This window comes from Lissotriton helveticus, chromosome 1_1 (assembly GCF_964261635.1).
Source record: "Lissotriton helveticus chromosome 1_1, aLisHel1.1, whole genome shotgun sequence".
Classification (NCBI taxonomy): Eukaryota; Metazoa; Chordata; class Amphibia; order Caudata; family Salamandridae; genus Lissotriton; species Lissotriton helveticus.
The window spans coordinates 1,712,631,043-1,712,647,476 of record NC_136057.1 but is presented as its reverse complement, the minus strand read 5'-3'; the positions used below and the strand labels follow the sequence as shown (position 1 = coordinate 1,712,647,476).

Here is a 16,434-nt window from a genome sequence, read left to right as displayed (position 1 = left end):
AAGAGGATCCACAGCCTTTGCTGTGCACCATGCCACAAATCTGTTCCACCGGCAGGCGTATACCGACTTCGTGGAGGGACGCCTGGCTGCCAGAATCACATCACAGACTTCAGGAGGCAAGTCAAATGGCCTCAACTGTCGCCGCTCAATCTCCACGCATGGAGGTGGAGACTGGACAGGTTCGGGTGGAGGACCGTCCCCTGCTGCTGCGACAGAAGGTCCTCCTGAAGGGGCAGGCGGATCGGGGGACCGACCGACATGCTGAGTAGCTCGGGATTCCAGTACCTTCGAGCCCAGTCCGGAGCCACAAGGACGACTTGGGCCCGGTCGCGCCTGATCTTCTTCAGCACTCTGGGCAGAAGTGGTATAGGCGGAAAGGCGTATAACAGACCGCAACTCCACTCGCGCCGAAAGGCGTCGCCGTGCGAGTGCCGTCCTGGAAACTCCAACGCGCAGAACTGATGACATTGCGCGTTCTCTTCTGTGGCGAATAGATCTAACCAAGGCTCTCCCCATCGCAGAAAGAGGCCTTGCGCCACGTCCGAGTTCAGACGCCATTCGTGATCCATCGAGCACCGACGGCTGAGTTCGTCCGCCCTGGCGTTCAGAGAACCGGCCAGGTGTTGAACCGTCAGAGTCACGCCCTGACGTTCCAGCCATTGCCAGAGACGCAGGGCCTCCTGGCAAAGGGTCCACGACCCCACCCCGCCTTGTTTGTTGCAGTACCACATGGCGGTGGTGTTGTCCGTGAACACCTGCACTACACTCCCGTTGACAAAGGGGAGGAATGCCTTCAGTGCTAGACGAATCGCCCGTAGCTCCAACAGGTTTATATGGAGTCGGGACTCCGCCGGAGACCAGATGCCTCTGATCTCTGCCTCTCCCAAGTGGCCTCCCCAGCCCTGGAGGGACGCGTCCGTCACAACAACGTGCTCCGGCTGGGGAAGGGACAGGGGTCTGCCTCTGACCCAATCGCGGTCCGTAAGCCACCACTGCAGTTGTCTCGCAGTGCCCTCCGAGATCAAGACATGGTCGGACAAGTTGCCCTGATGCTGGGCCCACTGAAACTTCAGGTCCCACTGCAGAGCCCGCATCCGCCACCGGGCGTGATGCACCAGAAGGATGCAGGAAGCCATCAGCCCCAGTAGCCGCAGCGTCAACCTGACCGAAACCCGGGATAACGGCTGGAAGATGGGAATCAAAGCCTGTATATCCTGGACCCGCCGTTCCGGTGGATAGACCCGAAACTGCGCCGAGTCGAGAACCGCTCCGATGAAAAGGAGCTTTTGGGAGGGACACAGGTGTGATTTCGGCACATTGATGGAGAACCCCAGCCCATGCAGGAGGTCCGCCGTCATCTGAAGGTGGTGGACGACTGTCTGGGGCGAGCCCGCCTTCAACAACCAGTCGTCTAGATAGGGGAAGACTGAAACCCCTGATCTGCGCAGATGGGCTGCGACCACCGCCATCACCTTTGTGAACACCCGTGGGGCGCTGGTAAGGCCGAAGGGGAGCACGATAAACTGAAAATGCTCCTGGCCTACCGTGAACCGCAGGTAACGCCGGTGGGCCGGCAGGACGGGGATGTGAAAATACGCATCCTGCAAGTCCAACGCTACCATCCAGTCTTGCGGGTCTAGAGCAGCCAAGACCTGAGCCAATGTCAACATCTTGAACTTCTCCTTCCGGAGGAAGCCGTTGACGTTCCTTAGGTCCAAGATAGGACGTAGGCCCCCTTTGTCCTTCTTGGGTACCAGAAAGTAGTGGGAATAGCAACCACATTCTACTTCTGGCCCAGGAACGCGCTCGATGGCCCCCTTGGCCAAGAGGGCCGTAACTTCCTCCTGCAGAAGTGTCAAGTGGTCCCCCGACACACGGTGGTTCTGCGGTGGCATGGCTGGAGGAGTGGTCTCGAAGGGGAGGGAGTAGCCCCTTCGGACGAGCTGCAGCACCCACCTGTCCGATGTTATTGTGCGCCAGTGGGAGAGGTGATGGCGAACCCTGCCGCCCACCGGCGTCACATGGGCCTGAAAGCATGGACTAGGAGGATTTAGAGGCGGATGCTGCGGGGGGAGGTGTGGTCTGACCTCGCCGCTGTCCCCGACCGCCACCACGGCGGTTCCCACGGCCGCCGCCGCGTTGAGAAGTCTGTTGCGGCGCGTGGCTGGCAGCACGTGTGGGACCGCCCCTTCCGTGGCCACGAAAGGAGCGAAACGAACCCGTTTGCTGGCGCTGGGTCGAGAGACCCAAGGACTTGGCCGTGACCCTGGAGTCCTTGAAGCGTTCCAGCGCGTGGTCCGCTTTGTCACCAAACAGGCGACTGCCATCAAACGGCATGTCCATCAATGCATTCTGGACATCTGCCGAGAAATTGGCGGATCTCAGCCAGGCGTGGCGACGAATCGCCACCGTCGTGGACATCGCCCTGCCCAGTGAGTCGGTCGTATCAAGACCACACCTTATGGAGTATCTTGCTGCGTCCCGACCTTCAATCATAGCCTTGCCGAGCTTAGCCCGTACCTCCAGCGGGCATTCAGGCAGCAGTTCCGCGACCATATCCCACAGAGAGTGGGTGTAGCGGCCTAAGAGGCACGCGGTGTTGGAAGACCGCAGTCCCAGACTCAGGGACGAAAAGACCTTCTTACCATACTGGTCGTACCTCTTAGAATCCCGGTCGGGCAGGGCCGACGGGAATGCGGTCTGGGAAGTCGAGGCCTGGATCACCAGGCTCTCAGGGGTGGGATGGGTGGACAAGAACTTTGGGTCATCCGTACACGGACGGTGGCGTCTGGCCACGTTCCTATCAACAGGCGAACCTGAAGCGGGCCTGGACAACGTGCCCAAAAGAACGTCAGTTAAGGCCTCATTGAACGGCAGCAGTGGCTCCTGTGGGCATGACTGCGGTTTGAGTACCTCAGTGAGGATGATAGTCCTCACGGCCGCGACGGGGAGCTCAAGGTGTAAGGCCTTGGCAGCCCTCATCAACACCACTGAATAAGCTGCCCCCTCCTCCGTAGCCACGGTAGGAGGCGAGACAAAGCCAGGGTTGGGGGGGTCATCCAGACCACTGGCGTCACCCAAGTCACCTGTCCAGTCCACATCGTACTGACACTCGCAGGTCAGAGGGTCCTCAGACCCCTCCCACTCCTCTCCGCAATCTACATCCTCACCATATTCTCAGTCAACAATGTAGACCGGCTCCCCGGGGTCAACAGGCCCCATCGGCGTCGGACTCGGCGTCGGGCGACGCCGGTTCGACTCCGCGGCCGGAGTCGGAGAGGGAATGGGGGCGGCGCCGTGGGTTGCCCCGATGGAATCGGCGCCAGAGAGGCCGGTTGACCAGCCGGCGTCGACCCTGAAGGTCCCTGCGGCGCCGGGGCCGTCGGCGACGTCGGGGCCGGAGCACCCGACGGCGTCGAGGCAGGAGCACCCGAACCGCTAGGGCCCCCGGACGGGACCACCGGGCCCGCAGGCGCCGTAGGCCCCGTCGGAGGAGACAGTGCCCTCATGGCCATGAGGAACGCCTCTATCTCCTCGGGCGACGCGCCCTGCCCAGGGACCGCAGGGTATGGAGCAGGCCGCGTCGGCGACTCACGCGGAGCCGCGGGGCCACCCGAACCCCCGGCCGCATCGCGCGAGCGTCGGGGGAGTCGGCGGTACGATGACGACGCCCCGACTTCTTGTGCTTCCTACCTGAGGAACCAGAGGAATGGTGACGACTCCCGGAGCGCTCGTGACGGCTCCGCGACCGCTCCCTCGATCGCTCCCTAGACCTCCGTCCGGACCGGGACCGCTCTCGAGGCGGGGCCGACACCCGGAGCTCGAGTAGCTTGCGGGACCGCTCCCGTCTAGCTTTATTCGTCGAGGGCCGGCAATTGACGCAGGCGTCCACGTCGTGGTCCGGGCCCAGGCACCGGAGGTAGAGGCGGTGATGGTCCGTGACCGACATCGTGCGGTCACAGCCGTCACAATTCTTAAAACCGGGCATCCTACCGGCACCTTAAGAGTAACAGTAAAGATTCAAAAACTTTGGTCAAAGACCGGAGTACTGCTCTTCGGATCTGCGCTAACTGGCGCGGAAAAAAGAAGAACTGACGTCAGCACGCGGAGGCGGCGTCTATATACTCCAGCGACGTCATCACGGCGCACGACGCCGACGACGGACGCGGAGCCGCAGGAGACGCCTGCAGACGACGCCTACCGACGCGCAGGGGTACTGCTACGCAAAAGTTTCCGGATCCAGACTGACGCCTGGGGATATTCTAAGGTAAGGAATCTAATACTAACCTGTTTCTTTCAGATACAGGCATTGCTGTATGTCACCATAATCCTGTTTTATGAAAAGAGTGAATAAGAAAGTCTGTTTTTCAGGCCTGCACTGATGGGAGCTTGCTAGAAATGCAGACTCACAAAATTAAATGGGTTTTATTTCCACACTTTGACTGTTGCTGGCAACAAGCAGGAAAAGGGGTATATCACTTTCCGCAGTGTTTGACATTTCATACAAGCAACAGACTTGCTTGACTTGGTGTAGTACCTTTGATAAGGAAAAAATAAGGTACAATAGTCAGCAACTTTCATGTTCTTCCTGAAATTAAAAAAGATCCATTAACCATCCTGGAGCATGGAGCCTTTCCTAGCTCCATAGACTACCACATATGAAAAAGGTATAAATAGTACAAGTGCTTGGAACTGCGTAAGGCTGATTGGTGTCATGTGAGCAGAAAGCAACTGTCCTTCTTGGATTTACTGATTACAGCCTAAAATGGTAAACTAATCAGAGAACTATTTCATAAAATAACAGACTACAGTGCCCTCTTAAGTTGTTAAATCAATACCTGAAATCTATCTGAGTCAATTTACCATATGGTCAATTCCTATGAATCAGGAGAAATTGCACAGACACTATCGGATACTTTAAACAAAGGTGATATGTCTCGTACTTAATACACCGCTCCAAGAATGGTCACTCAACAATCAAAGATTCACTTTTTAAAAATGTATGAAAAACTGAAATAAGAGAATTGTGTTCAGAGCTTTTCCTTCTCCATCAAATACATTGACATGGATTATTAACACATACTGGTGCATGCTCAATGTACAGGAGACTCAATATGAAAAAATCTCAGTTTGAGTTTAAGAAGGGCTTGTACCGTCATGACCCTCTGATACATACAAGTCACAGGTTACAGAGCCATGCTGACCAACCAAAGCTGTGGAACATTTCAGAACTGAGAAGTCATTATGCATATAGCATATGCTAAAAGGCAAAACAAATGCACAAACTGGTTTTGGGTCTTCAAATGCCTAGCGAGTTATGTAATCAGCAACTGCAATAGCCAAAACATCATTTACTTACTCCTATGTCCGTGTAATTTACAATAAGTTGGAATGACATTCAGGCAAATAATAATACGAAGTCTTGTGCATCAGAGCAGTATTAGATACAAACGAGTCTCAACAAAAATAAATGCACACTTTGGTAAATTGAGACACTCAGAAGATTGACATGACTGAAGTCATACAAGAGAAAGTAACACTTGATTCTGAACCGACAAGAAAACCTATGAAACTTTTTAACTGGGACGAAAGATGGATTTATGCTATGAAAACTCATCTAACAGTGTTGAACACTGACATTCAATGGCAACAGAGCAGCAGATCTATCAGAGTACAACTAGGACTTTGAATTCAGTCCTGAGAGGGTTACTGCTTTAATAAATGGTTGAACCCACTTATACACCCAAGGGACTATACTGAGCTTCACAGACAGACTATGTTTTCCAACAATCCTTCGGGCATGTAGAATAACACATGCATAGCCACATGACCATGCTCTTAAGTGTTAACATGTGTGTGTCCTTTTTTTGTTTTCTGTTTTTAATGGCATGCATGGTCCTCTGCCAGCAAGTGGGTGTTTACAAGCAGGGTAGATGCTCTGCCATCCCCATCTCAATTGGGGTAAGAGCATGTTCGCTACCACCCTTGACAACTAGAGTACTTTCCACTCCAATAGTTATACCAATTCAAATAACTGCTTTATTTGAAAGTACATGTGATATAAGAGGAACACTGTTCCTACCTAGAGGCCCTAAAATGGTTAAGGTAAGAAGTAGCACAATTTAGAACACAAATTGAGAGAAGGCTACATACATTACAAGATGCGCTGCATGACATCTGACATGATTTGTGCAACTATTACCTTTTAACTTCTATAGCATTCCTGGGTTTGTATCTTAGTTACTAAAACGTGTGAGAGGTCTATTAGCATGACTACAAGGATACATTTGAGTAACTTACCCTTGTAAATTGTTAAAGGAATGAAACATACAGAAATTAAGGGCTGCAACTCACCGTTTTACTTTTAGTCTTGCCGAAGGAAAACAGAAATCAAACCGGTTTAGTCTACCAGAGGCAATTTTAATACAAGGAGATCTTGGTAACAGTTGCAAGACACTGCTGTATAGGAGTATTTCACACATAACTGAATATACCACTTTAAGTCAGATCCTGGTGGTTAGACTAATGCAGGTAACAAGAAGCCACATTTAGTGCTTGTGCCTCTAAAGAAGCCCACATTGAAACCCCCATTACAGTCCAGGGTGAGAAGCAGGCCCAATGATGAAGTATGCCTACATGTGTGGTAGGGGGCTCAGTGCCCTTTTAGTCAAGTTGACTAACATTGGAGATCTACAAGAGTGAATTTCTTAAGACCGAATGCAACCCTCCTTGGCCTTTTTCACATCAAGGTTAAGCATCCTCTTTTGGTGGTTATATCAGGGTAGAGGAAGAATAGGGTGCTGGCCTGAATGTATTGTCCTTTCACTTCTCTAAAGTTGTTTAGCTGCTTGGCACAAATCCCACAAACTAAAGCAGAATTCCACTCTGCCTTCAGTGGTGGTGCCCCTGTTCCCAAGGCCTCCTACTCCTAAGACTATTTGAGAGACTGACACATGAACATATGGGGGACTCCACCTTGGAGGTTATAGGCTACATTGGAAGTAATGTGAAGGCAGTAGCCTGTGGATTCCAAAGTCAGGAGGCATTGGGTTAGAACCACTGGAATTGCCAAACCACAGAATTGGGCTCTTCTATGAGGAGTGGCCCAGAGAACACCAGAGCCCTCCTGAAGAATTCTTGTTAGGAGGACTCAATCTGCACATTGGTCAGACAGACTATGGTGTCAGGAATTCTGTCTTCCAGTTTTTTTTAAACTCCAAAGAAAGGGAACAGCCTAGTTTCAGGAATGGAGTCAGGACCTCGAACTGTGCTGGGAGTGGAAGAGGGGTTTTCCATACTATTGTGCTTTTTGTGGGACGTTCTTTTGGGAGATCATTCTCTATTGGGAAGCTTATCTGAAGGAGAAGGTTCAAAAAGTTGTTGTGGGTGTTGGCCAAAAGCAGCTGGGCATCCATGTGGATCATTCAATGAAAGGAGCCAGTTAAGGTGTCATGTTTTGAGCAGAAACTACACATGCAGTTCTTATGTGGATCCAACAAATACACCACTTTGCGTTCTCTGTGACAGGGTTTGAACTCTAAAACCTTTGGAGGAAATATTTAGCCTTGTCAAAACCTGAGAAAGTTCATAGATGCAGCACCAAAAAGAGCTCTGGACCAGCATTGAGGAGGCATTCAAAAACAGGAACTTATATCAGCATGCTGGATTGCGCCTGATGAAAACTGAAGCTATCACATCCTGCGTATCCCCTTTATGGCACCAGGAGGATATTGGTTTGTTGTGGGATGCTGACTGGTTAATAACACCAACTGTCTCTTTGATCAGGAGTGATTTGCAACCAAACGGTTGGTGACAGTTACTTCATTTCTAGAAGTATGAGACATAGGTTGACTGGGATATTTTGTTTAGTTCTGATGCACCGGATGCAAATGCTTACTCATAGCTGGGTGTCACAGTAAGGGGCTCCAAAAGCCTGTTTAGATCTAGTCTTGGAATGTTAGACGGAGCAAATGGATTAAAAGAGGTACCGTTTTAAGGTAAGGGCCATTCTAGAGAAATACTTTTACTACAAGTTAGCATTTAATGGGGAGCAATGGCAAATTCCAAGGCAGACATGATTTGATACAGATACCCTCTAGAGGGGTGGTGACAGTACTCAAGACAAAAATGCCTTACGAGTTGCTTTCTCCAACACCTCAGCTCCTTTTAGATAGGGGCATTACCGGGTCATACTGTCATTGGGGATGATTATAATGAGGTGGTTGATGGGTCTCCCGACAAATGCATAGCTCTAGCACACCACAAGGAAACTTTCTAAACTCTTATGGCATAGGGACATTTTGTGACAGTTCACTTAACTCACACAGATTTTCACATTCTTCTCAGGGTTCTAAGTCCTTTTCTTGCATCAACAAGGCCCCTTGTGTATTCTTTCAAAGACCTCCACATGGTGATCAGTGCCCCCATCCACACGAGGGGGCTGTCTAATCGTTCTCCAATTGAGTTAGTACTGATTCAGGCCAAGCGCACGTCATGAAACATAGGAGACTTGAAGGCTCACAGATTATAAATATACATGGGAGACTTGATGGCTCACAGATTATATATATCTTGAACATATTTACCTTCGGTGACGCTCTTTCTGGTGGATACTCTTTCTAACTGCAGATTCCTCACCTTGTGAATATCCCCAGGTGACAGACTGTATCCAGAAACTCAATATGTAGTGCTCCTGCACACCAGTAGTTAGTGCAATGCCGCTCCACAACTTCATTCCACCTCGGAAGTGATAAATGGAGCCACAAATAAGCACAACTCATGCAAGCTTACGTCAGTTCCTTTCACAGGTTTATCCGTACCATCAGACACAAAGCCCATTGGCAAATTGGAAGGACCAGCGTGCACATTCCTAAATTGCAACCATGTTAGACAGCAACAGAGCCACATTCTACATGATGGGGAGGTGGGAGGGCGGTGAGGAATCTAGGGTTCGATGGACTAAGCACCAGAAAGAGCATTACCAAAGGAAATTAACTTTTTCTTCTAATGGACACTTCTAACCGCAGATTACTCACCTTGTGAATATATATAGCAATGCTGTACTTCCTAAGGCAATCGGTTTGTGGAATGGCTCAGATAAAAAAAGTCCTGTAGGACTACACAGGCAAAATGACCATTCTGATGGAATGGACTGTCAAAGCAATAGTGCAAAGGGAATGTGTGCAGTAATGCCCACATAGCAACATGACTGATACCCAGGACAGGCACTCGGCATGCCAACGCCACGGTAGCTTGCTCGTCTTGGGCGGACAAGCCCTCAGATCTTCTGCACCACTTTGCCTTTCTTTGCTTCAGATAATCCGACAAAGAGCTGATTGTCCATCTAATGATATATGGTACAATCAATGTAGAAACAGAGTGCTCTTTTGGGAACCAGTGGATGAAGGTCTTCTCTCATCTTTCTAGGGGGTGGGACAGAGCAAAGTGTATCAGAAGAGTGATTGCCTGTCTGACATGAAAAGGTGTCATTACCTTAGGCAGCAATGCAGCTGGGGTTCCCAACACCAGCTTGTCTGCAAACAAAAGGTGGTATAAAGTGGCTGGACCGAGAGGGACTGGTGTTCACTCAGATGACAAACTGATGTTACCATCATAAGCCTCTGCCATATACATGAAGATGGCTAAAGTGTTGTGGAGATCGCTGAACTGGTACAGAAAGGCCCAAGAAGCATGCAGTGGCTTGGCTCTTCTTACAAGCTCCAGGGTCAAGCCCCCCTTTTTGTTGAACAGGCAGAAGCCATCAAAAGGAATGTCCACTAGGCATGTCTGGATGTTCCCAGAGATGACTATGGGCCTCATCCACACATGGTGTCGAAGAACAACACTTGCACCAAACCCAGGACTTTAACCACTTGGATGCTAAGCCTGTGCTTGGACATTCAATGTAATTTCCATTGAAGTCAATGGAAACTCCATGACGAGCTGAGCTCGTCATGAGCGTCGAAGGGGTTAAAGCTGGAGGCACGTCAGTAGGGCTAATTCTTTGGGTTAATTCCTAACTCAACTGTACAATAAAAGAGATTAAGACAGGTCCACCAGATAATTTAGGTCTGTTAAACTACCTTGTGGGAGATTGCTAGTGTTGATCAACATGTAAAATAAGAAAACCGCTAGAAGTCATGAATCTTCAACAAACTCATTCTCCTCGATTTCTTCATTATGAACGGTTATGTAATATTCGCAAGTCACTTTCCCACAACTAATTCTTGGCCCAATGATCAGTCTTGCAAAAGAGGAGGATGAATAACGGGGCCTACCTAACTTAACATATCCTGCCAGAATGAATTGGACAACTTTATCTCCAACGTTATCACACGGCATGCTTGAAAGTAATGTGAGTACACTATTAAATAGTAACGTCCAGCCCAGAGGGAATTTACAAGACCAATATTTACTTTATCATGCTGGACCTTTGAACCCTTTTGTACCGCTTTTGGCCGCCATAAGTGTGGCAGGGTATGCTCCGACGTGGGTCCCTTGCTCACTTTGCCACTGGATTCAAGCAAGCCGGGCTGAAGACGGCAGGAATGCCAGAAACCGGTCCTCGGAAGCTTGTTTCCGGTCCAGGGAAGACATGGCTTGGCAGTTCGGGCTGGACTGTTCCCATGAGGCACAGGATCAGACTGATTTGCATATAGCCATGTCTAAACTGGGGTGGCAGAGTGGGCTAAAGAACGGTGATGGATTAAACCCAGATCTTTTGACTGGGTGTGAGTGTTTGATTGATTCAGATGCTCTGTCCATCACCACCCCCTTTTGTACCGCTTTTGGCCGCCATAAGTGTGGCAGGGTATGCTCAGACGGGAGTCCCTTGCTCACTTTGCCACTGGATTCAAGCAAGCCGAGCTGAAGACGGCTGAAATGCCAGAAACCGGTCCTCGGAAGCTTGTTTCCGGTCCAGGGAAGACATGGCTTGGCAGTTCGGGCTGGACTGTTCCCATGAGGCACAGGGTCAGACTGATTTGCATATAGCCATGTCTGAACTGGGGTGGCAGAGTGGGCTAAAGAACGGTGATGGATTAAACCCAGATCTTTTGACTGGGTGTGAGTGTTTGATTGATTCAGATGCTCTGTCCATCATCAACCCCTTTTGAACCTTTGAATCTAGCATTGTTTTCATTGATATGGCTGTGAATTCCAAACTAGAGAGCAACAATGACCCCCTGACAATAGTACTAAGAGGTGTTCTGATCACAGACCAGTCAGAAACCCTGAATTTGGGGGCAGACTACATCGCAGTCTCTAACAATAGGACAAATGTTAAATGGGTGTATATCAATACCTCACCAAAGGTTCTTTCTGGTATATATAAATCCTTGTTTCCAGACCTAGACTAATTTAGCCAGATAGATAATCCTGTTGCATTTGTGTCTGTGTTACATGTTAAGCTATTCGCATCATTGGAAAAGTTTTTTTTTTCTTCAAGAGAAATTATGTCACTCCACCTAGCCTACAAATTGCATGGGTGGTTTGGTTTATAATGCAGGAAAGCAAAGAACTTGCTAATCACTGCAATTAAAAAGAGAGATATTGGAAGCAATGTCAGGCATGGCGTAAAAATAAAAATTAAAAAAAAGATTAGCAAATTGAAATAGGAAACGGATTGTGGAACAACCTATTAGAAGCAGCACATTCAAATGATATGAAGGCTTTTTGGCACTTCATAGCTCAAAGATGGTGCAATGCAACCAGGAAACAAAATATTCACATTCAACATCATGTATGGATTCAACACTTGAATTATACAACAATCATTCTTGTCCTTATTTTAGCCCAGAGTCTTCAGGGATGAGTTCCAATGTACTCTTACTTGATAACTAATGTCCGATTACCTTTTTCCTACAAGATACTATTGAAGCTACACTCGCTCAAACACCTGGGAAGGCCCTAGGATTGGCTAGGATCCTATGCAATTTATTTCACTGTACACCTCGGATCTGGAGTCCCACTCCCATTCAAAACTCTTGGAAGGTTGCTGAAATAATACCAATCCATAAAAGGGCTGTCAGTCACAGGTTATCGTATCATCAGCGCCACTGATAATATTTCAAACAATTTTTTAGAACCACGTGCTAGACAAATTAATACTGTTGATGGGTGGAATTGACCCACATGCAAGCTGGATTCAGTCTCAAAGTTAGCACCTTGGACCAGGGGTTCCTCTTTCTCCTTTTAAAATTGAAAACAGATGATATGAACCAGGGCCATTTGTAAGTCACCTTTGAAGATCTGAGGGTAGCTTTTGAACTGGTCCCAAGATCAGTTATAGAAAGTACTTTGATTAAGGCGTTACAATGAATTTACTCTTAGTTATAAGGCCTTTGTTTTTTGCAGACGATGCATTGATGATATCTAAAACACCTATGGGCCTTCAAGCTATAATTGAAAAAAATAAAATATTTTGTTCAGTAGGTGCAATTGACATGCTTTGGGAATCTATAATACCCAAGCCGTCCGTTGGGCACTGCATGGTTCTGAGCTCTGGGGCACTGTAAAATGGAGACACTTTAAAAGTCAGAAAATAATTTTATCAAATCTCTATTGAAATTATAGCAGAGTGCTCCTGTAATTCCATTATAGTTTAACCTCAGTCTAAAATCTATAACTCATATTGGCTACGTATTTGGACAACTGGTGAATTGGACTCCCACTGAGGTGCCCTTATAAATGTTAAACAAAGACCCACAGCCCTCAAGATCCCATGGATGAAGTATGTTCAAACTTGGTTGGACCTTTTAAGACTGAAGGACTATATGCTAAATCCTTATTGATTCCATCCAGTGGTAGCGGGCTTGCGAAATCTAGATATTGGGAAATAGCCATCTAATATACAAAGATGGAGACTTTCTGAATGCTTTTTAATAATCAAAAATGATTTAAGATCTGAGAACTTTCTAGATTCTATTAGTTCTCCCTTGCAAGGGATTCAATATAAAAGTTAGGCTATATATTTTTTAACTTGCCATTTTATCTTCAGGTGGCATAATTACACATTTAGCTAAGTCTTTCTCTCATTTGTAACCCTACCAAAGAAAACGAAGAGCATGTTTTAATCTTTTTTATGCATATGAGAATCTAAGGACTAGATGGACTGTCCAATTAGGCCAGCTCATTGGAATGAAGCATTAATTGGTGTTGCACTCCAGCTTTATAAGGTGGATACGAGTACACACGAAGTCTCTGCCATTTAAAGATTTGTACAGTCAATGATGTATATAGGGCAAAAAATAATTTCCTGAATTAGGTTTGTAATGCATAATGCAGTTAACACATCATTTGGATTTGAAATTTGCTCTATCAAATTAATTTAGCGATGTGAGCTACCGTTGTATATATTTCAGATTGTTTTTTCAATGTTTTAATTTTCTTAATTTGTTGATGAGTTATTCAACCAGTTCTCACAATAACTTGATTGACAAACTTTGGTGCATTCCAGACATCCTGAACAGCTTGGTCCGAGGAAGTCCAAAAGTCTTCAGATATCACCGGTAAGATCTCATCAACCATATCTCAGAGAGCATGGGGTGTAATGTTTCAGGAGCAAGCTGGCATTGACCAATCTCGAGGCAATGCAGGCCGAGGGAAAAAAAATTCCCCGAACATCTCCATTCATTTGGACTCTGGGGGAGAAGTTTGAAGGACATTAAGATTCAATCTACAGGTGGATGCATGCATGATCAAACTCACACGGGTTCAGTGCAGGAGTAAACAAAATAATAATAATAATAAAAAAAAGTTGCCTGGAGATGAGATGCTACAAGACATTTGCCGATTGAAAGCCAGAAGATGGTTCAGCTCAAGTACCCAATAGTGTGTCAGTGAGGGTCTTTTTGAAGGACAGACAGAGGTTCGATGGGTGCCTGGCCAGAAAGAAGGCACTCAGTAAGAACATTAGTTTTTGCTTCCATTATGGGGAAGTGCAGGTAAAGTAATTCAGCAACTCTTCTGAGGACTATGGTATAAGTTGTGTTTTCCTAAATTGCTAATCCGATGAGGAGGGGAGACCAACCCAGTATTGGGTGAGGTGTCCAGTCCATTGGTATCTTGCAGGTGCACATATACATTTTCATCATCATACTGTGGGGTAAACTATTCACCATCAAGCCCATTATCATCTCCATATGGCTGACTCTGGTCAGCGACTGAGCCAAAAAAGTAGTTGAGTGTCTGTGTGCGATTGTGTGTAATAGTATTATGTTTAAGTCGGAAGGACTGAGTATTATCTGCACCATATGGCACTTTCTTCCAACCTAAGCTTGCACTTTATAACAATGTGTGCTTAACTCACCCGCCAGTCAGCAGCTTCTCTCTCATGGTGGAGAAATCCATAGGCTTCTTGATGACCTTTCGGTACCCTGGAACTAGCCTGGGGTTAACAGGCTCAAGGAATGGCCAGGCATCATCCTGTGACTCCATCTCCATCAGAATTATTCTAGAGAGACATCACAGTAAGTTACATAAGTCTCGGAGCTTTAGACTTAAAATCACTAATAAGCCTTCAATCAATTTAAAATATCCTACCAACTGACTATGTGACAAGCAACCTTTTGGATCTAATGAAGCATCTATTTTGTTTTGAAAGAAGACAGAAGGTAGCTAAGGACCACACCACCTGTAAGTTCCAAAAAATATGTCCACTTGCTGCCCACCACTATAGGTTAGCTACCAGATAACCCAACATAAATATCATTTTTTTAACATTAGAGAGGCAACAAACAAAGTAAAGTTAACAAATAATCAGACTGCCCATGTTGATCAAGAGATTTCTTTTTGTTTGAATTCTTTATTCTTCTTCACACATAAACAGAAGCACAGCCAACACATTTTGCCCAAAATAGAGTTTGCTCAGGGAGGTAACATCGGCATACATCTTGATATATTGCAGTCCTGATGAAGCTTTATTTTTGGGCGAAACTCATTGTCCGCGCTTCGGTTTGTGTGTGAAGAACAAAGAATCTAAACAATAAGAAATTTCTTGAAGAAAACCGTGAATCTGATTATTTGTTAACTTTACTTTGTGTGTTGTCTCTCTAATGTACAAAAAATAATTTGCTTTAACTGAAGAAAATCTGAGAGGTAACGCTATGCCCAAGATATGAGTGAGTTGGATATATAAAGAACATTTCTTTTTCATTAAAAAATCTATCAAACATTTAGCAAAATAATAATAGATTTTGAAAACATGCAATTCCTGTCGAAAATCCCCTCAGGTATCTGGACTGACAGGGGGTTACACATAGTTAATACTTAACTGCACCCAAAATGACGATGTTCCATTTCAACAGTGCATTACCACTGGAAAATTTTAGTGTTAAAACCGTGATCTAAAACATTTAGGATAACACTTTGATCCCAAAAAGAAGAACAGTTAAGGAATTAGTGAAAAAAGGGAGAGTCCAAGAAAGCGTCTCAGAATTGTTTTCTTCTAAAATGAGTATGACAGAAAGAATATTTTATTATGTCCCCTATCTATAAATTGAACCGAACAGAAGTAGATTAGAACAAGATAATAGAAAAAATGTCAATTTAAAAAACAGATGCAAGAAGAAAAGATGATGGACGGAATGCTGAATTAATCAAACATTCACCCCTGTCACAGATCTGTGTTAAGTCCATAGTTTTTTTGTAAGCCACGTCATTCCAGTTTAGACTCAGCCACAAGCAAACGAGTCTTGACCCTGTTCAAACATTCACCCCCAGTAACAGATCTGGGTTAACTTTTTTTTTTTGCATGACACACGATTCCAGTGTAGACCCAGCCATATGCAAATCAGTCTTGACCCTGTTCCCCATGGGAACAGTCCAGACGAACTGCTAGGCAAGGTCCTCCCTGGATCAGAAACAAGTATCCTGGGGCCTGGATTCGGGGTAAACCCCCCCCCCCCCCTCATCAGAGAGGCTAGCTTGGCTCTGGTGGCATAGTGAGCATGGGACTCACGTAAACTGGGGTGGCATGGTGAGCAAAAAAAACAATGGATTTAACCCAGATCTCTTGAATCGGGTGAATGTTTGATTTGCTCTGCATTTCGCACATCATCTGTGTATCTTTTGCTTTCTCGCACTAAGTGCGGCGGGTATGCCCAGACGTGGGTCCCAGGCTCACTGTGCCACTGGATTCAAGCTAGCCTGGCCGATGAGGGGTGATGTCCCGAAACCGGTCCTAGGATGCTTGTTTCCCGTCCAGGGAGTTCCTGGCTTGGCAGTTCGGGTTGGACTGTTCCCATGGGAAATAGGGTCAAGACTGATTTGCATATGTGCGTCCAATGATGAAGCATGCCACCGGTGGTAACTGTGGGTGAGGACTCATATATATATATATATATATATATATATAAATAAATAGTTTAATGTTTCACACCACCTCAGTGAAAGTTTACTGTCTGAGAAATTGTGAAGCAAGCATCCATATACCTG

General features: G+C 46.6%; 1 protein-coding gene across 11 annotated transcripts in view; it reads right to left on the bottom strand.

Moving 5' to 3' along the window:
- The window catches only part of BAZ2A (bromodomain adjacent to zinc finger domain 2A), a 1,342,005-nt gene that overhangs the window by 121,881 nt on the left and 1,203,690 nt on the right, over positions 1-16,434 (bottom strand). For all 11 annotated transcript variants that reach the window (XM_078689111.1, XM_078689116.1, XM_078689113.1 and 8 more), the window contains one exon: positions 14,309-14,452. In XM_078689111.1, the coding sequence (XP_078545237.1) occupies positions 14,309-14,452 (144 nt within the window). The remainder of the gene's footprint in view (positions 1-14,308; positions 14,453-16,434) is intronic.